A 22,750-nucleotide genomic window follows, 5' to 3' on the forward strand; every position below is an offset into this window, starting at 1 on the left:
TATATAGGGACAGGCAGGAAGCTGTGTGTGAGGCAGTGAGGGTCAGTTTAATCAGTAGCTGTTACTACTATTAGGTCCACAAAGGTTCTTTTCAGGACTGGTATGGTAATAGGCTTGTACACGTATAATATTCTTTCTTCCAAATATAGAAAGAATATTATACTTGACGGCTGCCCTTCTGCTGCAGTCTGCTAATCAGTCACAACCTACTTGTTCCACAAAGGTCCTTATAAGGACTGGTAACTTGGTCTAGGGTGCTACAGTACATAGGGTTGAGTGAGGTACAGTCTGCTATTCCATAAGGACTGGTATAGGTCCACAATACATAGGGTTGAGGTGCACTACTGCTGACCGCTGCCCTATACTGCAGCAGTCCTTCATCAGTATAGGGACTGACGTACAGTCTGCTAATCAGTCACAACCTACTTGTTCCACAAAGGTCCTTATAAGGACTGGTAACTTGGTCTAGGGTGCTACAGTACATAGGGTTGAGTGAGGTACAGTCTGCTATTCTGTAAGGACTGGTATAGGTCCACAATACATAGGGTTGAGGTGCACTACTGCTGATCGCTGCCCTATACTGCAGCAGTCTTTCATCAGTATAGGGACTGACGTACAGTCTGCTAATCAGTCACAACCTACTTGTTCCCCAAAGGTCCTTATAAGGACTGGTAACTTGGTCTAGGGTGCTACAGTACATAGGGTTGAGTGAGGTACAGTCTGCTATTCCGTAAGGACTGGTATAGGTCCACAATACATAGGGTTGAGGTGCACTACTGCTGACCACTGCCCTATACTGCAGCAGTCCTTTATCAGTATAGGGACTGAGAGTTTTGTCACAGGGTCATTTAAAAAATGACAGGCAGAGGAAGAGGCAGGCCCTTCCGCAGGTAGGGTTTCATGAGTTTCATGAGTAACCAATTAAATCTGGATTGGTTACTCATGAAACCATCCCGTTATCCACCACCATTGCCAAGAACCATCAAGAGCTTTTACGCCTAGATGCCATTGCCTCCCCTCTGTTCCCAATCATTCTGGGTATGCCGTGGTTAAAAGCTCATAACCCTCACATTAATTGGGTTACGGAAGAAATCAAGTTTCTTTCCCCCTATTGCCTTCAGCATTGCTGGCAAGAGAATCATCAGAACCAATCTCCCCTGCTGTGCATCGATGTGGAGTCCGAAGCTCGCCAAGTTGTTCCAGTGGCATACCATGACTTTTTGGACGTTTTCAGCCAAAAGGGGGCAGAAACGCTTCCTCCCCACAGGGCCTATGACTGTCCAATTGAGCTCCTCCCTGGGGTTGAAGTTCCTTTTGGCAGGATCTTTCCTCTATCTGAATCCGAACTTGCTGCTTTGAAAGACTACATTGATGAGAACCTTAAAAAGGGGTTCATTCGCCCTTCCACGTCTCCTGCTGGTGCGGGGATCTTCTTTGTAGAAAAAAAGGACCACTCATTACGCCCCTGTGTGGACTACCGTGAACTTAATAAGATCACTGTGAAAAACCGTTACCCTCTTCCACTTGTGCCTGAACTATTCCAGCGACTCGGTACGGCCACTATTTTCACAAAATTGGATCTTCGGGGTGCTTATAACCTGGTTCGCATACGAGAGGGGGATGAATGGAAGACGGCGTTCCGCACTCGGTTTGGGCATTTCGAATACCTCGTAATGCCCTTTGGACTTTGCAATGCTCCCGCTACTTTTCAGCACTTCATCAACGATGTCTTTCGAGATTTCCTGGATCTTTTTGTTGTCGTTTATCTTGATGATATACTAATCTTCTCTCCCTCTGTAGATCACCACCGTAGTCACGTCAAAAATGTATTGAGTCGCCTTCGACAACACGGACTTTATGCAAAACCAGAGAAATGCGTATTTGAACGCCAAAGCATCCAATTCCTGGGTTTAATCATTTCCACTGAAGGCATCCAGATGGATCCCCAGAAGGTTACAGCCATCCTGGATTGGCCTGCTCCCAGTGATAGGAAGGGTGTCCAACGTTTCGTGGGGTTTGCAAATTTTTATCGAAAATTCATCAGAAATTTTTCCGCAATCATATCCCCCATTACAAGTTTAACCAAGCAAGGTACAAGATTCTCTTGGTCTCCGGAAGCTCAGAAAGCTTTTGACACCCTAAAAAGACTTTTCACATCTGCATCTGTCCTGAAACACCCTGATCCAGCCCTACCCTATGTCTTGGAAGTGGATGCCTCAGAAACAGCGGTCGGAGCAATATTATCTCAGAGGCATGGAGCTAAGGCTCTACTGCATCCAGTTGCTTTTTTTTCCCGCAAGCTGTTTAATGCTGAAAGGAACTATGACGTCGGGGACCGTGAACTTTTGGCCATCAAAGCCGCTCTGGAGGAATGGAGGTACCTGCTAGAAGGGGCTGCACACCCAATCTTGATCTATACAGATCATAAGAACCTCGAGTATTTAAGAACAGCAAAAAGATTGAAACCCCGACAAGCCAGGTGAGCACTATTCTTTTCTAGATTCACTTTCCACTTAACATTCAGGCCCGGATCAAAGAATACAAAACCCGATGCGCTATCAAGCATGTTCAGCAAACCTGAAGAAATCTCATCTCCTGATACCATTCTATCCCCTGGGAACTTCATGTTGCTTCAAGGAGAGTTAATAAAAAAAATTAAACAAACTCTAGTAAGGAACCCTTCACCAGCTGGGGTCTCTCTACTGGCAAAGGATGGGCTACTTTGGCACGAAGACAAGGTCTTTGTGCCAGAAGACCTCCGAATGGCCATCCTGGGGTGATGCCATGATCATGTGCTGGCAGGTCACTTTGGCATTGGCAAGACAACTGAATTAGTACAACGGACATTTTGGTGGCCGGGGGTGGAGAAGGATTGTAGGAAATATGTAGAATCTTGTACCACTTGCATCCGCAATAAAACCAGCAGATCCAGAGCCTGGGGTCTTCTAAAACCCTTACCAGTTCCCAGTAGACCTTGGAAGATGATCTCAATAGATTTTATTGTAGAACTCCCCCAATCTGAGGGCCACAACACCATTTTTGTAGTTGTCGATAGGCTGTCTAAGATGGCACACTTCCTGCCCATGAAGGGCACACCATCTGCGCGAGAAACAGCTCAAATTTTTGTCAAGGAGATCGTAAGGCTTCACGGGATTCCGGCCAATATTGTGTCCGACCGTGGGGTGCAGTTTACATCCAGATTCTGGAGAGCCTTATGTGATTCGCTCGGGATTGAACTTTCATTTTCTTCTGCATATCACCCACAAACAAATGGGCAAACAGAGAGGACTAATCAGACCCTCGAACAGTACCTATGATGTTTCTCCTCATTTTCTCAAGACGATTGGGCTTCTCTGCTTCCCCTGGCCGAGTTTTCTTATAACAATTCAGTACACTCTGCTACAAAGCAATCTCCATTTTTTGCAAACTACGGTTTCCACCCTTCTTTTTTGTCTAATACAATTCCAGATTCCCCTGTACCAGCTGTTTCCGAAACTATAAATTTCTTCAACGCCAATAACAGACTACTACAGGAAACAATGGCCAAGACACAGGCATACAATAAGGAAGTTTTCGACAGGAAAAGAAGAGGAGAATTGATCTTGAACCCTGGTGACCAAGTGTGGCTAGCAACTACTAATTTGAAACTGGCCTGTCCCTCGAAGAAACTGGGCCCTAAATTTATAGGACCCTTTCCGGTGAAGAGACGGATCAATGAGGTTGCGTATGAATTAGAGTTGCCTGAGTCATTTAGAATCCACCCTGTGTTCCACATAACCTTGTTGAAACCTGCCATTCCTGACCCCTTTCCAGGACGAAGTTCTGGCCCGCCTGAACCTGTAATTATTGACGGGGAGGAAGAGTTTGAGGTAGAAACAATCTTAGACTGCAGGAAGAGAAGAAATCAGATCCAGTTCCTGATAAAATGGAAAGGATATGGGCCAGAGGACAACTCCTGGGAACCCGAAGGTAATATTCATGCCCAAGATTTGGTTCAGGCTTTTAAGAACTCCCATCCTGACAAGTGGGCCAAGTTGGGCATCCGGAGGCTGCCCTTTGGGGGGGGCAGTGTCAGGAAGGGCATGCCAGCACCCAAAATGGCTGCCGAAGAAGACGACCTGTTACCTCTTCATGTCAGGAAGGGCATTCCAGCACCCAAGATGGCTGCAGAAGAAGATGACCTATTACCTCTGCCCCTGTCAGGATGCCATTGGTGTGCATGCACCATGTGACAGCTTGGTCCGCCCAAACGGGCTATTTAAACTCAGCCAGTTTCCAGGCTCAGTGCTGTCTGCTCTACAGCGTTCCCTGTGTAACCTGCAATTAGCTACCTGACTTCTGTTCCTGTTGTGACCCGCCTTGCTTCCTGACGTTCCTGTTTCCTGCCTGCATCTGACCCCAGCTCGTCCCCCACTCCGCACCTGCCTGCTCCTTCTGCCACTCCGCTGCCAGCCTGTTGACGACCCGGCTTGTAATCTGATTCTGCTTTCGCTTCAGCCCCTGTTCCTGACGTGCCCGTTGTGTATGACCCTGCCTGCCTGTACTTGCCTTCTCTTCAACCTTGAGGGTGCCACCATCCCTTCTGCTGCATCTGCACTCCTGCCTGGAGGGATCAGTTGTCTACTTGTTCCAGCTACCTGCCTACCACTTCTCTGGGATTTCTACAGACACCTCTACAGCCCGGCCGAGTGCTCCGATCCAGCTCCAGGTTCAGCGATCCTACCAGGCACTCGTGCGACTCTGCATCTCGGTGCTTCCTGTCGGCTCTATCAGGGACTCCAAGTCAGAGCTGTAAGAGAGGCCGTCCTCTGCATATCAGGCTCCATCACCAGGTACGTGACAGGTCCACAATACATAGGGTTGAGGTGCACTACTGCTGACCGCTGCCCTATACTGCAGCAGTCCTTCATCAGTATAGGAACTGACGTACAGTCTGCTGATCAGTCACAACCTACTTGTTCCACAAAGGTCCTTATAAGGACTGGTAACTTGGTCTAGGGTGCTACAGTACATAGGGTTGAGTGAGGTACAGTCTGCTATTCTGTAAGGACTGGTATAGGTCCACAATACATAGGGTTGAGGTGCACTACTGCTGACCGCTGCCCTATACTGCAGCAGTCCTTCATCAGTATAGGGACTGACGTACAGTCTGCTAATCAGTCACAACCTACTTGTTCCACAAAGATCCTTATAAGGACTGGTAACTTGGTCTAGGGTGCTACAGTACATAGGGTTGAGTGAGGTACAGTCTGCTATTCCGTAAGGACTGGTATAGGTCCACAATACATAGGGTTGAGGTGCACTACTGCTGACCGCTGCCCTATACTGCAGCAGTCCTTCATCAGTATAGGAACTGACGTACAGTCTGCTGATCAGTCACAACCTACTTGTTCCACAAAGGTCCTTATAAGGACTGGTAACTTGGTCTAGGGTGCTACAGTACATAGGGTTGAGTGAGGTACAGTCTGCTATTCCGTAAGGACTGGTATAGGTCCACAATACATAGGGTTGAGGTGCACTACTGCTGATCGCTGCCCTATACTGCAGCAGTCCTTCATCAGTATAGGGACTGACGTACAGTCTGCTAATCAGTCACAACCTACTTGTTCCACAAAGATCCTTATAAGGACTGGTAACTTGGTCTAGGGTGCTACAGTACATAGGGTTGAGTGAGGTACAGTCTGCTATTCCGTAAGGACTGGTATAGGTCCACAATACATAGGGTTGAGGTGCACTACTGCTGACCGCTGCCCTATACTGCAGCAGTCCTTCATCAGTATAGGAACTGACGTACAGTCTGCTGATCAGTCACAACCTACTTGTTCCACAAAGGTCCTTATAAGGACTGGTAACTTGGTCTAGGTTGCTACAGTACATAGGGTTGAATGAGGTACAGTCTGCTATTCTGTAAGGACTGGTATAGGTCCACAATACATAGGGTTGAGGTGCACTACTGCTGACCGCTGCCCTATACTGCAGCAGTCCTTCATCAGTATAGGGACTGGCGTACAGTTTGCTAATCAGTCACACACAACCTACTTGTTCCACAAAGGTCCTTATAAGGACTGGTAACTTGGTCTAGGGTGCTACAGTACATAGGGTTGAGTGAGGTACAGTCTGCTATTCTGTAAGGACTGGTATAGGTCCACAATACATAGGGTTGAGGTGCACTACTGCTGACCGCTGCCCTATACTGCAGCAGTCCTTCATCAGTATAGGGACTGACGTACAGTCTGCTAATCAGTCACAACCTACTTGTTCCACAAAGGTCCTTATAAGGACTGGTAACTTGGTCTAGGGTGCTACAGTACATAGGGTTGAGTGAGGTACAGTCTGCTATTCCGTAAGGACTGGTATAGGTCCACAATACATAGGGTTGAGGTGCACTACTGCTGATCGCTGCCCTATACTGCAGCAGTCCTTCATCAGTATAGGGACTGACGTACAGTCTGCTAATCAGTCACAACCTACTTGTTCCACAAAGATCCTTATAAGGACTGGTAACTTGGTCTAGGGTGCTACAGTACATAGGGTTGAGTGAGGTACAGTCTGCTATTCCGTAAGGACTGGTATAGGTCCACAATACATAGGGTTGAGGTGCACTACTGCTGACCGCTGCCCTATACTGCAGCAGTCCTTCATCAGTATAGGAACTGACGTACAGTCTGCTGATCAGTCACAATCTACTTGTTCCACAAAGGTCCTTATAAGGACTGGTAACTTGGTCTAGGTTGCTACAGTACATAGGGTTGAATGAGGTATAGTCTGCTATTCTGTAAGGACTGGTATAGGTCCACAATACATAGGGTTGAGGTGCACTACTGCTGACCGCTGCCCTATACTGCAGCAGTCCTTCATCAGTATAGGGACTGGCGTACAGTCTGCTAATCAGTCACACACAACCTACTTGTTCCACAAAGGTCCTTATAAGGACTGGTAACTTGGTCTAGGGTGCTACAGTACATAGGGTTGAGTGAGGTACAGTCTGCTATTCCGTAAGGACTGGTATAGGTCCACAATACATAGGGTTGAGGTGCACTACTGCTGACCGCTGCCCTATACTGCAGCAGTCCTTCATCAGTATAGGGACTGACGTACAGTCTGCTAATCAGTCACAACCTACTTGTTCCACAAAGGTCCTTATAAGGACTGGTAACTTGGTCTAGGGTGCTACAGTACATAGGGTTGAGTGAGGTACAGTCTGCTATTCTGTAAGGACTGGTATAGGTCCACAATACATAGGGTTGAGGTGCACTACTGCTGACCGCTGCCCTATACTGCAGCAGTCCTTCATCAGTATAGGGACTGACGTACAGTCTGCTAATCAGTGACAACCTACTTGTTCCACAAAGGTCCTTATAAGAACTGGTAACTTGGTCTAGGTTGCTACAGTACATAGGGTTGAATGAGGTACAGTCTGCTATTCTGTAAGGACTGGTATAGGTCCACAATACATAGGGTTGAGGTGCACTACTGCTGACCGCTGCCCTATACTGCAGCAGTCCTTCATCAGTATAGGGACTGGCGTACAGTCTGCTAATCAGTCACACACAACCTACTTGTTCCACAAAGGTCCTTATAAGGACTGATAACTTGGTCTAGGGTGCTACAGTACATAGGGTTGAGTGAGGTACAGTCTGCTATTCTGTAAGGACTGGTATAGGTCCACAATACATAGGGTTGAGGTGCACTACTGCTGACCGCTGCCCTATACTGCAGCAGTCCTTCATCAGTATAGGGACTGACGTACAGTCTGCTAATCAGTCACAACCTACTTGTTCCACAAAGGTCCTTATAAGGACTGGTAACTTGGTCTAGGGTGCTACAGTACATAGGGTTGAGTGAGGTACAGTCTGCTATTCTGTAAGGACTGGTATAGGTCCACAATACATAGGGTTGAGGTGCACTACTGCTGACTGCTGCCCTATACTGCAGCAGTCCTTCATCAGTATAGGGACTGACGTACAGTCTGCTAATCAGTGACAACCTACTTGTTCCACAAAGGTCCTTATAAGAACTGGTAACTTGGTCTAGGTTGCTACAGTACATAGGGTTGAATGAGGTACAGTCTGCTATTCTGTAAGGACTGGTATAGGTCCACAATACATAGGGTTGAGGTGCACTACTGCTGACCGCTGCCCTATACTGCAGCAGTCCTTCATCAGTATAGGGACTGACGTACAGTCTGCTAATCAGTCACAACCTACTTGTTCCACAAAGGTCCTTATAAGGACTGGTAACTTGGTCTAGGGTGCTACAGTACATAGGGTTGAGTGAGGTACAGTCTGCTATTCTGTAAGGACTGGTATAGGTCCACAATACATAGGGTTGAGGTGCACTACTGCTGACCGCTGCCCTATACTGCAGCAGTCCTTCATCAGTATAGGGACTGACGTACAGTCTGCTAATCAGTCACAACCTACTTGTTCCACAAAGGTCCTTATAAGGACTGGTAACTTGGTCTAGGGTGCTACAGTACATAGGGTTGAGTGAGGTACAGTCTGCTATTCTGTAAGGACTGGTATAGGTCCACAATACATAGGGTTGAGGTGCACTACTGCTGACCACTGCCCTATACTGCAGCAGTCCTTTATCAGTATAGGGACTGAGAGTTTTGTCACAGGGTCATTTAAAAAATGACAGGCAGAGGAAGAGGCAGGCCCTTCCGCAGGGGTGGTAGGGGTAGGGCAGGAGCAACAGGCTTGAGCCAAAGTGGGAAGTTGCATAAGGTGCGTTCAATTCATTTAAAGGACGCACCAGACTTGATTGAGTGGCTCACTCAGCCTTACTCTTCTGCACCCTCCTCATCCTCTCGATCTGCACCCTCTTCTTCACTCTCTGCTATGTGCACCCCCAAAGACACTACCACCAACAACGCCACCACCACCACCACATACCTTCCGCTTGAGTCACAGGAATTATTTTACGATCCATATCAAGACATTTCTGATGCGCAGCCACTCTTGGTATTGGATCAGGAAGAGGAGGTAGCAACAACCGCTACTCAGCAGTCTGACGACAGTACCCAGATCAGCCTAAGGAGGAGGTTGGTCCCCGGTGTTGCTGCCTACTCCGAGTTCTCTACTTATAGCTGTGGGGAAGGTGACGTCGATGATGACGTGTCTAGTGATGTCACGTGCGTGCCCACAAGAGAGGAAGAGGAGGGGAGTTCAGAGGGAGATATGGACCAGCAGATAGGGAGGAGAAGCAGGAAAAACTTACATTGCACAGGAGGGACAAAGCAGACTGCAAATGTATCAGGAGCGAGTCATCGACCATGTACGGTCACATCTGGCGCTCCCAGGACACCGGCACATGGCTCCACAGTGTGGGCTTTTTTTAACGTGTAGGCTGCTGACAATAGTGTTGCCATCTGCAATCTTTGCAGTCAACGCATTAGTCGCGGTAAGCCCAACACTCATCTAGGGACGACCGCCTTAAGAAGGCACATGAGCAGCCATCACCGAGCCCAGTGGGAGCAACGGAACACACAAAGCCACACTCCAGGCTCTCACCGTCCAGCCTCGTCTTCTCCTTCTCCTCACAATTGTCCTCCACTCCACCTTCCATCACGCCAAGCTCATGTTTTTCTGCAAAAAGGCAGGCTTCCGTGGGCCTAATGTTCGAGCGCAAAAAAATGATGACGCTGGATAACCCTCTTGCCTAATGGTTGACGGCTGGCTTGTCAGAACTCATAGCCCGCCAACTACTGCCATATAAACTGGTGGACTCGGAGGCCTTTCGCAAATTTGTGGCCATTGGAACACCACAATGGAAGGTCCCAGGAAGGAAGTATTTCTCACAGAAGGGCATCCCAGAGCTATATGGCCATGTTCAGCGGCAAGTGAATGTATCTCTGGCACACAGTGTCGGTGCCAAGATACATCTGACCACAGACACGTGGTCTAGCAAACATGGGTAGGGAAGGTATATCACTTTTACTGCCCACTGGGTGAACCTTCTGACGGCCGTCAAGCATGTAACCCGTGGCACCCGTGTAGATTTGGTTTTACCACCACGGATTGCATGCAGGCCTGGCCCTTCTTCTCATCCTCCTCCTACTCCATCCTCCTCCCTCTCCTCCTCGGCTGACTCCTCCTTTTCCGCTGCTAGCATCTCTTCCGCTGCGCCGCCCAAGCTCCCCAGAACCTATTTGACATGCCAGGTGAGACGTTGCCATGCCGTGCTGCGTCTGTTGTGCCTGGAAGCCAAGAGCCACACTGGCCCGGCACTCCTTTCAGCTTTGCGTTCACAGGCAGATCAGTGGCTAACACCGCTCAATTTGACAGTTGGTAAAGTGGTGTGTGACAACGGTGCCAATCTGCTTAGCACATTGAAACAGGGCAAAATCACGCACGTGCCATGCATGGCACACGTCTTAAACTTGGTCGTGCAGCGATTCGTTGTCAAATACCCTGGGGTCCAGGACATCTTGCGGCAGGCAAGGAAAATCTCGGCCCATTTCAGAAGATCTTACACGGCCATGGCTCGCCTTGCTGACATTCTGCAGCGACACAATCTGCCGGTCAGTCGTCTTATTTGCGATTGCCCGACGCGATGGAACTCAACCTTCTTTATGCTTGATAGGCTGCTCCAGCAGAAACGTGCAGTTAACGTCTACCTGTATGAACTCTGCGGCAGAACAGGTTCTGGGGAGCTGGGGTTTTTTTCACCGCACCAGTGGCTGCTCATGCGCGACGCATGCAGACTTCTGCGGCCATTTGAGGAGATCACCAAACTGGTCAGTCGCAGCCATGGCGCCATCAGTGACATGGTACCTTATGCCTTCTTTATGGAGCGTACCTTATGCCTTCTTATTATGAGGGGCTCCCACCAGACCTGTGCTATGCTGACATCCTCCTGTGGCTGCTTATTATGAGGGGCTCCCACCATCCCTGTGCTGACTTCCTCCTGGGGTTGTACCTCTGCTGTGCATATTATGAGGGGCTCCCACCATCCCTGTGCTATGCTCATTATGAGGGGCTCCCACCATCCCTGTGCTATGCTGACTTCCTCCTGGGGCTGCTTACGGTGCAGGTGTCAGTGCTGTATATCACGGTGCTGGTGTCAGTGCTTTAGGTCACGCTGCTGATGTCAGTGCTCTCTATCACGGTGCTGGTGTCAGATCACTCTATCACGGTGCAGGTGTCATTGCTGTATGTCACGCTGCTGATGTCAGTGCTCTCTATCACGGTGCTGGTGTCAGTGCTGTATATCACGGTGCTGGTGTCAGTGCTTTATGTCATGCTGCTGATGTCAGTGCTCTCTATCACGGTGCTGGTGTCAGATGACTCTATCACGGTGCAGGTGTCATTGCTGTATGTCACGCTGCTGATGTCAGTGCTCTCTATCACGGTGCTGGTGTCACTGCTGTATATCACGGTGCTGGTGTCAGTGCTTTATGTCACGCTGCTGATGTCAGTTCTCTCTATTAGTAATGGATGAACTTCCGACAGGACGTTTCGCGAACGCGGCCGATAGTTTGCGAACCGGAACGTTCGCGGTGGGCCCCATTGACTTCAATGGGAGGCGAACTTTGCAAACCTACAGGTCAAATTTGCAGCCACAAAATAATTACTAGCTGTGCAAACATAGTCCCACCACATGGCCAATGACATAACACAAGTATGAGGTGAATCTGGAATCGACAACTACAAGCATTATTTTTTTATATGGGAAATTGTTGTGACAATTCAGGACTGTGGAGCGCATGAAGGCAATGGAGGAGAGGGAAGGTCAGGGTAGGCAAAGAAGAGGGTGCAGGAGATGATCACCAGCAGCGTGACATACAGCAATGACACCTGCACCGTGATAGAGTCATCTGACAGCAGCACCGTGATAAAGAGCACTGACATCAGCAGCGTGACATAAAGCACTAACACCAGCACCGTGATAGAGAGCACTGACATCAGCAGCGTGACATACAGCAATGACACCTGCACCGTGATAGATTCATCTGACACCAGCACAGTGATAGAGAGCACTGACATCAGCAGCGTGACATACAGCAATGACACCTGCACTGTGATAGAGTGATCTGACAACAGCACTGTGATAGAGAGCACTGACATCAGCAGCGTGACATAAAGCACTAACACCAGCACAGTGATATATAGCACTGACAGCAGCACCGTGATAGAGAGCACTGACATCAGCAGCGTGACATACAGCAATGACACCTGCACTGTGATAGAGTCATCTGACACCAGCACCGTGATAGAGAGCACTGACATCAGCAGCGTGACATAAAGCACTAACACCAGCACCGTGATATACAGCACTGACACCAGCACCGTGATAGAGAGCACTGACATCAGCAGCGTGACATACAGCAATGACACCTGCACCGTGATAGAGTGATCTGACACCAGCACCGTGATAGAGAGCACTGACATCAGCAGCGTGACCTAAAGCACTGACACCAGCACCGTGATATACAGCACTGACACCTGCACCGTAAGCAGCCCCAGGAGGAAGTCAGCATAGCACAGGGATGGTGGGAGCCCCTCATAATAAGCATAGCACAGGGATGGTGGGAGCCCCTCATAATATGCACAGCAGAGGTACAACCCCAGGAGGAAGTCAGCACAGGGATGGTGGGAGCCCCTCATAATAAGCAGCCACAGGAGGATGTCAGCATAGCACAGGTCTGGTGGGAGCCCCTCATAATAAGCAGCCCCAGGAGGAAGTCAGCACAGCATAGGGATGGAGGGAGCCCCTCATAATGAGCATAGCACAGGGATGGTGGGAGCCCCTCATAATATGCACAGCAGAGGTACAGCCCCAGGAGGAAGTCAGCACAGCACAGGGATGGTGGGAGCCCCTCATAATAAGCAGCCCCAGTAGAAATATGACACCGCTCAACCTCTTCAAAGAGTAGGGTACGGGCATATAGTACGGTGTGCTTTTTTTGGACAAGGAAGTGAGCCAAATGAAGAAAGAAGGTCTGTGTGCTCGATGAAAAAAATTGTTTATAGACATATACATGGTCTACTGGTCACATGTGTTGAATTCCTCCGAGATCCATGCCTCATTCATTTTTAGAAATGTGAGGTAGTTAACACTGTCGTGAGCTAGGCGAGTACGCTTATCGGTCACGATCCCCTCTGCTGCGCTGAACGTCCTTTCGGACAGGACACTGGATGAGGGGCAAGCCAACAGTTCGATTGCAAATTGGGCACGCTCTGGCCAGAGGTCAAGCCTGCCCACCCAGTAGTCCAGACCCTAGACCCTGTAATGTAGCACCCTAGACCAAGTTACCAGTCCTTATAAGGACCTTTGTGGAACAAGTAGGTTGTGTGTGACTGATTAGCAGACTGTACGTCAGTCCCTATACTGATGAAGGACTGCTGCAGTATAGGGCAGCAGTCAGCAGTAGTGCACCTCAACCCTATGTATTGTGGACCTATACCAGTCCTTATAGAATAGCAGACTGTACCTCACTCAACCCTATGTACTGTAGCACCCTAGACCAAGTTACCAGTCCTTATAAGGACCTTTGTGGAACAAGTAGGTTGTGACTGATTAACAGACTGTACATCAGTCCCTATACTGATGAAGGATTGCTGCAGTATAGGGCAGCGGTCAGCAGTAGTACACCTCAACCCTATGTATTGTGGACCTATACCAGTTCTTATAGAATAGCAGACTGTACCTCACTCAACCCTATGTACTGTAGCACCCTAGACCAAGTTACCAGTCCTTATAAGGACCTTTGTGGAACAAGTAGGTTGTGTGTGACTGATTAGCAGACTGTACGTCAGTCCCTATACTGATAAAGGACTGCTGCAGTATAGGGCAGCGGTCAGCAGTAGTGAACCTCAACCCTATGTATTGTGGACCTATACCAGTCCTTATAGAATAGCAGACTGTACCTCACTCAACCCTATGTACTGTAGCACCCTAGACCAAGTTACCAGTCCTTATAAGGACCTTTGTGGAACAAGTAGGTTGTGTGTGACTGATTAGCAGACTGTACGTCAGTCCCTATACTGATAAAGGACTGCTGCAGTATAGGGCAGTGGTCAGCAGTAGTGCATCTAAACCCTATGTATTGTGGACCTATACCAGTCCTTACAGAATAGCAGACTGTACCACACTCAACCCTATGTACTGTAGCACCCTAGACCAAGTTACCAGTCCTTATAAGGACCTTTGTGGGACAAGTAGGTTGTGTGTGACTGATTAGCAGACTGTACGTCAGTCCCTATACTAATGAAGGACTGCTGCAGTATAGGGCAGCAGTCAGCAGTAGTGCACCTCAACCCTATGTATTGTGGACCTATACCAGTCCTTAACGAATAGCAGACTGTACCTCACTCAACCCTATGTACTGTAGCACCCTAGACCTTACCAGTCCTTATAAGGACCTTTGTGGAACAAGTAGGTTGTGACTGATTAGCAGACTGCAGCAGAAGGGCAGCCGTCAAGTATAATATTCTTTCTATATTTGGAAGAAAGAATATTATACGTGTACAAGCCTATTACCATACCAGTCTTGAAAAGAACCTTTGTGGACCTAATAGTAGTAACAGCTACTGATTAAACTGACCCTCACTGCCTCACACACAGCTTCCTGTCTGTCCCTATATAAACTGACAAAACAGAGGCTGCTGGAAAAATAACTTGAATAGCACTTTTGTGGACCTGATAGTAACAGCTAATGACTAAACTGACTGTCCCTGCAGCACACACCATCCTGTCCCTTTCTCTAAACTGACAAAAGACACTCAGGCTGCTGCAACAATCAGTAGCACAGCAAACCTATATCCTGAACTACACCTAACACCTATACCAGTCCTGAAAAGAACTTTTGTGTACCAAATAGCTAGCGATTTGGGTCACTGCAATCTCTCCCTGCTCCACACAGCAACCTCTCCCTATAGTGACAGAAGAAAGACTGTAAAATGGCCGCCGGATCGGGTCTATTTATAAGTTAGGGGGAATGTCCAAGTGTCCATGTGCTGTAATGTCTCAATTGGCTGTCCTGTACCCCATGATGGATGTGTCATCATAGGTCAAAGTTCTTTTACACAGTAAACACGGAAGTCCGCCGGGCGAACAGCGGCAATAGTCCGCCGATCGGGCGGACTGCGAAATTCGCCGCGAAACGACCGCCGGGCGAACCGTTCGGCCATCACTACTCTCTATCACGGTGCTGCTGTCAGTGCTGTATATCACGGTGCTGGTGTCAGTGCTTTATGTCACGCTGCTGATGTCAGTGCTCTCTATCATAGTGCTGGTGTCAGTGCTGTATATCACGGTGCTGGTGTTAGTGCTTTATGTCACGCTGCTGATGTCAGTGCTCTCTATCACGGTGCTGTTGTCAGATCACTCAATCCCGGTGCAGGTGTCATTGCTGTATGTCACGCTGCTGATGTCAGTGCTCTCTATCACGGTGCAGGTGTCATTGCTGTATGTCACGCTGCTGGTGATCATCTCCTGCACCCTCTTCTTTGCCTACCCTGACCTTCCCTCTCCTCCATTGCCTTCATGCGCTCCACAGTCCTGAATTGTCACAACAATTTCACATATAAAAAAAGAATGCTTGTAGTTGTCGATCCCAGATTCCCCTCATACATGTGTTATGTCATTGGCCATGTGGTGGGACTATGTTTGCACAGCTAGTAATTATTTTGTGGCTGCAAATTCGACCTGTAGGTTTGCAAAGTTCGCCTCCCATTGAAGTCAATGGGGCCCGCCGCAAACGTTACGGGCCGTGTTTGCGAAACGTCCTGTCGGAAGTTCGTCCATCACTACCCCTGATGAGCATGTGTGAGGAAATGCTCCTGATGTGTGAGGAAATGCCCCTGATGTGTGAGGAAATGCTCCTGATGTGTGAGGAAATACTCCTGATTAGGGATGAGCTTGGTGTTCGAGTCGAAAGCATGTTCGATTCGAACACCGGCTGTTCGCCCGTTCGGCGAAGCCAGAACTCTGTGGGCCGTTCGCGCCAAATTTGTGTGCAGCTCACGGCCCACAATGCACTGCACCATCGCAGTGCATTGCTGGCTCATGATTGGTCAAGCATGCACTGTGACCCCGCATGCTTGGCCAATCACAGTGCCGGCAGCGAGGAGAGCCATAATTGGCCACAGGCTGTTTAGTACACGCCCCACGCTATATAAGGCCGCCAGCTCAGCGGCCTTGTGTAGTGTTCCGGCGTCTGCAGGAGTTAGTGGGTGTTGTGTGCTTCCAGCGCAATATACACCTGTATCTACCCTTTATTGCTGTTATCTAATTGAGCCATCTGCAGGAGTTAGTGGGTGTTGTGTGCCTCCAGCGCAGTAAACACCTGTATCTACCCTTTATTGCTGTTCTCTAATCGAGCCATCTGCAGGAGTTAGTGGGTGTTGTGTGCCTCCAGCACAGCACAGTATACACCTGTATCTACCCTTTAATTACTGGTGTTCTATAATAAAGGCATCAGCAGGAGTTAGTGGGTGCTGTGTGCCTCCAGCACAGCACAATATACACCTGTATCTACCCTTTATTGCTGGTGTTTGCTAATACAGCCATCTGCAGGAGTTAGTGGGTGTTGTGTGCCTCCAGCACAGCAAAATATGTACCTGTATCTACCCTTTATTGCTGGTGTTCTCTAATACAGCCATCTGCAGGAGTTGGTGGGTGTTGTGTGCCTCCAGCGCAGTACACACCTGTATCTACCCTTTATTGCTGTTCTCAAATAGAGCCAACTGCAGGAGTTAGTGGGTGTTGTGTGTCTCCAGCACAGCACAGTATACACCCGTATCTACCCTTTATTGCTGGTGCTCTCATACAGGCATCTGCAGTAGTTAGTGGGTGTTGTGTGCCTCCAGCACAGTATACACCTGTATCTAGCCTTTATTGCTGGTGTTCTATCATACAGGCATCTGCAGTAGTTAGTGGGTGTTGTGTGCCTCCAGCACAATATACACTACCCAATTGCTGATTTTCCCATCTCCCTGTAGGCCATTACCATGTCTGGAAGGCCAACAAGGAGAGGCAGACAGGCACGAGCCAATAAAAGAGGCCAAGCAGGCTCTGTGTCTAGAGACAACAGTGCTGGTCATGGAAGCGGTGCATAGTCATCAGCACGTGGCCACGGGACACGCTTGTCCTTATTTTCGGCAGCTGGACGTGTTGAACCGCATCTTGCCGAAGACTTGGTAGAGTGGATGACCAAGCCCTCTTCATCCTCCTCATCCTCTCTCACCCAGGCTCAGGGTACTAGCAAAGCAGCTGCCAACGCATCCTCTTCCCTCGTCTCAATGTCATCATCAGTCACTCCTTCCCTAGACCCACCATGTCCTCCTGAGGAGTCCCCCGAACTGTTTGAGCACAGTGTTGGGTACATGCTCCAGGAGGATGCCCAGTGTTTTGAAGGCTCTGATGATGATACTCAGCTAGAGGAAGGCAGTAGCATGAGCACAGATAGAGGGGATGCTCAAGAAGGACAGCAATCTGGCAGTCATGTTCCACAAGCTGCAGCATACTGCCAGATTTGCTCCAGTGATGAAGAGGGAGGGGATGATGAGGTCACTGACTCCACGTGGGTGCCTGGTAGGAGAGAGGAGGAGGCACATCTCCAACGAGGCAGAATGCCCACGGGGCCAGCTTAGGAGCAGCACACCGACTGAATCACACTGCATTGCTCCGCCTGTGTGGGCCTTTGGTGTGGGCCTTTTTTGAGATGAGTGCATCAGAATGCACCGCTGCTATTTGCAACATATGTCTCAAGCGTATCTCACGTGGCCAAAACATCAGCCGCTTGGGCACCATATGCTTGACCAGACATATGTTGACCTGCATCTCATTGGCAAGCGTACCTTAAAGACCCACACCAAAGAACAAAGCGGACCTCTCCTTGCTCCTCATGAGCTGGGATCTCAAACCCCACTAGACCTTCAGTCCTCTCTGAAACCTGCACTGAGAGGAATGAAGGTGTAGAATAAGGTGTGTCACAGCCAATTGCTTGTGGGCACTCTGCTAGCAGTACACCCACGTCCGATTGTAGCAGGCAAATTTCCCTGCCCCAGCTGCTGGACCGTAGAAAGAAGTTCACTTCCAGCCATCCACAGGCCCAGGGGTTGAATGCTAGCTTGGCTAAATTGCTAGCACTTCAACTGCTGACTTTTCACTTAGTAGACTCGGCCCCCTTCCGTGGGTTTGTGAAATGTGCGGTTCCTCAGTGGCAGGTCCCCATAGCCAATTTTTCTCACGAAAGGCGATTCTGGCTCTCTACCGGCATATGGAAGGCAATGTCCTTGCCTCGCTGGACAGGGCGGTCAGCGGTAAGGTGCATATTACCGCTGACTCATGGTCCAGCAGGCATGGACAGGGACGTCACCTGTCTTTCACGGCCCATTGGGTCACTCTTCTGGCAGCTGGGATGGATGCAGGACAAGGTGCAGTAGTGTTGGAGGTTGTTCTGCTACCACGCCTCCAAAATGCTACTACTGGTTGTGACACACCTCTCTCCTCCACCCCCTCCTTTTCTTCTTCCTCCATGGCCTCTTCCTGTGCTCTGTCCTCGGAAACAGTGGTGCTCCGTAGGCATTCAAGGGGCTACGCAAGTACGCAGGCAAAAAGATGCCATGCCGTGCTTGCGCTGGTTTGTTTGGGGGACAGGAGCCACACTGGGGCAGATATTTTGTCAGCTCTGCAGGGGCAGGCCGAGAGGTGGTTGATGCCACGCCAGCTTAAGCCAGGAATGGTGGTTTGTGACAATGGCAGCAACCTCCTCTCCGCTGTGTGCATTTCCGCCGATCATTTAATGCCAGTGCTCGGCTGGCTGAGCTCCAAAAGGAGTTGAACCTGCCCAACAACCGCCTTATATGTGACTTGCCCACCAGGTGGAACTCAACGTTGGCTATGCTGCAGCGGCTGCACACGCAGCAGAGGGCCATCAATGAGTACCTGTGCGACTACGGCACCAGGACAGGGTCAGGGGAGCTTGGTTTTTTCTCACCACGCCAGTGGGGCATGATCAGGGATGCATGCACTGTCCTGTCACCGTTTGAGGAGGCCACAAGGATGGTGAGCAGTGACAGTGCATGCATCAGTGACATTGTACCTCTTGTCCACCTGTTGGAGCATACGCTGCGTGGAATGGACAGGGCACTTGAGGCAGAAAGAGGAGGACTTCCTTGCTTCTCAAGACCCCCTTTATCCAGTGTTCCTGCTGTCCCACCTATCACACAGGAAGAGGACGAGGAGGAGGATGATTGTGTCAGCATGGAGGTGGAGCCTGGCACTCAGCATCAGCAGTCTTGTAGGGATGATTTACAGTCCCAAGAAACCCGTGGACTTGTATGTGGCTGGGAGGAGGTGGCTGCGGATCATTTTGTCCTTAGTGACCCAGAGGACTCCGGACCGAGTGCCTCAGCTAACCTATGCTGCATGGCCTCCCTAATCCTGCAAAGCCTGTGGAAGGATCCTCGTATTCGTTGGATCAAGGAGAGGGACCATTACTGGCTGGCCACTCTCCTTGATCCACTGTACAAGGGTAAGGTTGCGGACCTTATCTTGCCGTCGCAGAAGATGAGACATCTCCGGGAGGCCTTGCAGAAAGGTCTGTGCAACGCGTTCCCAGAGACTGCCAGATTACAAACTCCTGGTCCTGGACAACGTGTTGCTGAGGCTTCGGTCAAAAGGAGTGGTGGCCGTCTGACTGATGCGTTCAGACAATTTTTTAGTCCGCAGCCCCAAGGTATGATTGGTTTCAGCAACCATCGCCAGCGTCTGATTTACATGGCACAGGAATACCTAGGGGCAAGGTCAGACTTGGACACCTTTCCCACCGAAAATCCTCCGGCTTACTGGGTCTTGAGGATGGATCACTGGCCAGAGATTGCACAGTATGCAATTGAGCTACTGGCCTGTCCTGCATCCAGCATACTTTCGGAACGCACCTTCAGTACTTCTGGTGGCTTTGTAACTGATCAGAGGGTGTGCCTGTCCACCGACTCAGTTGATCGACTGACCTTCATAAAGATGAATGTCTTGGATCACCACCAACTACCAAGCACCTGAAGCTGATGTAACCAAATAATTTTTTTTGAAATATCACATCCCTTCAAGACTGCCTATGCTGAGTGACTGTCCTGTTATGTTGACTGTCTATCCTCTTCCTCCTCCGCTGATATCTTGGAAGAACATTTTTGGTTCTGGGTGATGCAATGCTTTGCAGCAGGGCTCATTCCTGCACTCCAACTAGAGTATATGGTAGAGGTTGCAGTGTGTAGGCCCAATTTTTCAGCCCCTGTTTAACAGGGGCATGTAATACAATTTTTGATGCAATGCTTTGCAGCAGGGCTCATTCCTGCACTCCAACTAGAGTATCTGGGATAGGTTGCAGTGTTGTGGCACCAGCAAGCAGTGCCTAAGGCCCAATTTTTCAGCCCCTGTTTAACAGGGGCATGTAATTACAGTTCTTGATATATTTTACAGCAGGGCCTGTTCCTGTGCCCACCAAGAGTAACTGTGAGGACTTATAGTGTTGTGGCACCAGCACCACCACCACAACCACCAAAGACCCAATTTTTCTACCACTGTTCAACAATGGCATGTAATTACAATTCTTGATATAATTGTTCACAGCAGGGCGCTCCAGCGCCCACCAAGAGTCACTTTGAGGGCTTACAGTGTTGTGGCAACACTAACACCTTAGGCCCCCATTTCTGCAGAGAATATAGGGCAGACCACCTTTGACGTTCTCTTGGAAAAGGTTAGACCCCATCTAGTTCGCATGGAAACCAACATGAGGAAAAGCGTGCTACCAGGGGAACGTCTGTTGGTGACTCTAAACTTCAGCGTCAAGTAATGCAAGTCATGTATTGTACAGCATAATTGGCCGATGAGGGGACTATCACATGGTATATCAAGCTTGCAGGCAGTGATAATTGAGTATTTGGTGTGTTTTTAGCATTTTCCAGGCTCAAAAGTAATAAATAAATTGTTTCCCTTTAAAAGCGCTTCTAGACGAAAATATGCCGAAACGCGGGTAGCCGCATTTAGCTCTTGAAATGCCTCTAAACACAGCTTCTGAACCCTTTTTTTGGGGGTTCCAAAAAAAGCCTCTAAACTCAACTGCCTAGAAACGACCCCATGTACATGTACTGATAAGATAACACAGAGGAGAGTTCAGGAGCAGCTGAAAAAAATACCCAACTGCTCCTAAATTATAATAAAGTATGTTTACCAGCAGCAGTGTACATGAGGCCTTAGCTCCATCTAGTGGACATTATGTGATATTTTTCCTGAAATACCTCCATATGTAAAAATAGTGCAATACGAAATTATGGCCAATAGATGGAGTCAATGATCATATGAAATAAAATATGGCCAAAACTCGTCACAGCTGGGTGAATGCTGGTCACATTTGTTCAAATAGTAATTTAAAAAAAAACTATACCTCTAAGTGTTTGTGAAAGGTTACACCACAAAATGTACTCGGCTAATGAAAAGTAATGACTTCGTTTTTATTTTTCTCCTGCTATCAATGGCCAACACGGTACAACACTTCATCCATGTCTTTGGTGATCTCTGATCTCCTTATCAACTGTTTCTTACATGATGAAGATCAGCCATGGAGTATATCTGAGGTGTATATCAGGGTGTGCTTCTTCCCCACATGAGAGCTGTGATGTCCAGCAACATTCATATAGAAGACATTTCCCACACTCAAGGCACTAATACACCTCGAGGGTTGTGTGGGATCCCTGATGTACAGGAAGACAGGACTTCAGTGAGGAACAATTCCCTCACTCAGGACAGGAAAGTGGCTTCTCCCCCTTGTGAGATCTCTGATGTCTGTAAAGATCCGACTTCTGTGAAAAACATTTCCCGCACTCAGCACAGGAATATGGCTTCTCACCTGTATGAGATCTCTGATGTCTGTAAAGATCAGACTTCAGTGAAAAACATTTTCCGCACTCAGGACAGGAATGCGGCTTCTCCCCTGTATGAGATTTCTGATGTGTGTAAAGATTGGACTTCTGTAAAAAACGTTTTCCGCAGTCAGGACAGGAATACGGCTTCTCCCCCGTGTGCAATCTCTGATGTGTGCAAAGACTGGATTTTCTTGAAAAACATTTCCCACACTCAGAACAGGAATATGGCTTCTCTCCTGTGTGAGATCTCAGATGTGTGTAAAGACTGTACTTCTGTGAAAAACATTTCCCGCACTCAGAACAAGAATACAGCTTTTGCCCCGTATGCAATTTCTGATGTGTGTAAAGACTGGCCTTCTGTGAAAAACATTTCCCACATTCAGGACAGGAATACGGTTTCTCCCCCGTGTGAGCTCTTTCATGCTCATTAAGTTTGGATTGAAAATGGAAACATTTCCCACACTCAGGACAGGAATACGGCTTCTCTCCTGTGTGAGATCTTTTATGTACATTAAGTTTGGATTGATAATGAAAACACTTCCCGCACTCAGTACAGGAAAACCTCTTCTCTGTTGGAAGGACGGCACCGTCCCTCACAGTCTGAGGTTCCTCAGGATAAGAGGAATACGATGGTCCATCTACACTGTGTGGTGCCGGATGGACATTTGAGGTAGTCGGGTTTTCTCCTGGACTATACTGTGTGATGTCCTCATCTTCTACTTTACAGTCTGGAGACAAAGTGAGACAATCCTCTGAGGTTTTCCTCATCTCCCGTCCATCTACTAAAATAGAAACACAAAGATTATTACTAGACATGAGCTGATTGGTTCCCCTAAACCAGGACCCCGCCCACATCAGGCAGCTTTGTCTCTGAGGAT

At 48.7% G+C, this 22,750-nt stretch overlaps 1 protein-coding gene across 1 annotated transcript in view; it reads right to left on the bottom strand.

Annotated features, from left to right (window-relative positions):
* Positions 1-21,437: 21,437 nt before the first annotated feature.
* The window catches only part of LOC143989685 (oocyte zinc finger protein XlCOF8.4-like), a 55,029-nt gene continuing 53,716 nt past the window's right edge, over positions 21,438-22,750 (bottom strand). The window contains exon 7 of the mRNA XM_077489954.1: positions 21,438-22,654. Within this exon, the coding sequence (XP_077346080.1) occupies positions 21,744-22,654 (911 nt within the window). The 3' untranslated portion in view covers positions 21,438-21,743. The remainder of the gene's footprint in view (positions 22,655-22,750) is intronic.

Source organism: Lithobates pipiens, unplaced genomic scaffold (genome assembly GCF_037356315.1).
Source record: "Lithobates pipiens isolate NorthernLeopardFrog02 unplaced genomic scaffold, aLitPip1_a1.2 Scaffold_18, whole genome shotgun sequence".
NCBI lineage: Eukaryota > Metazoa > Chordata > Amphibia > Anura > Ranidae > Lithobates > Lithobates pipiens.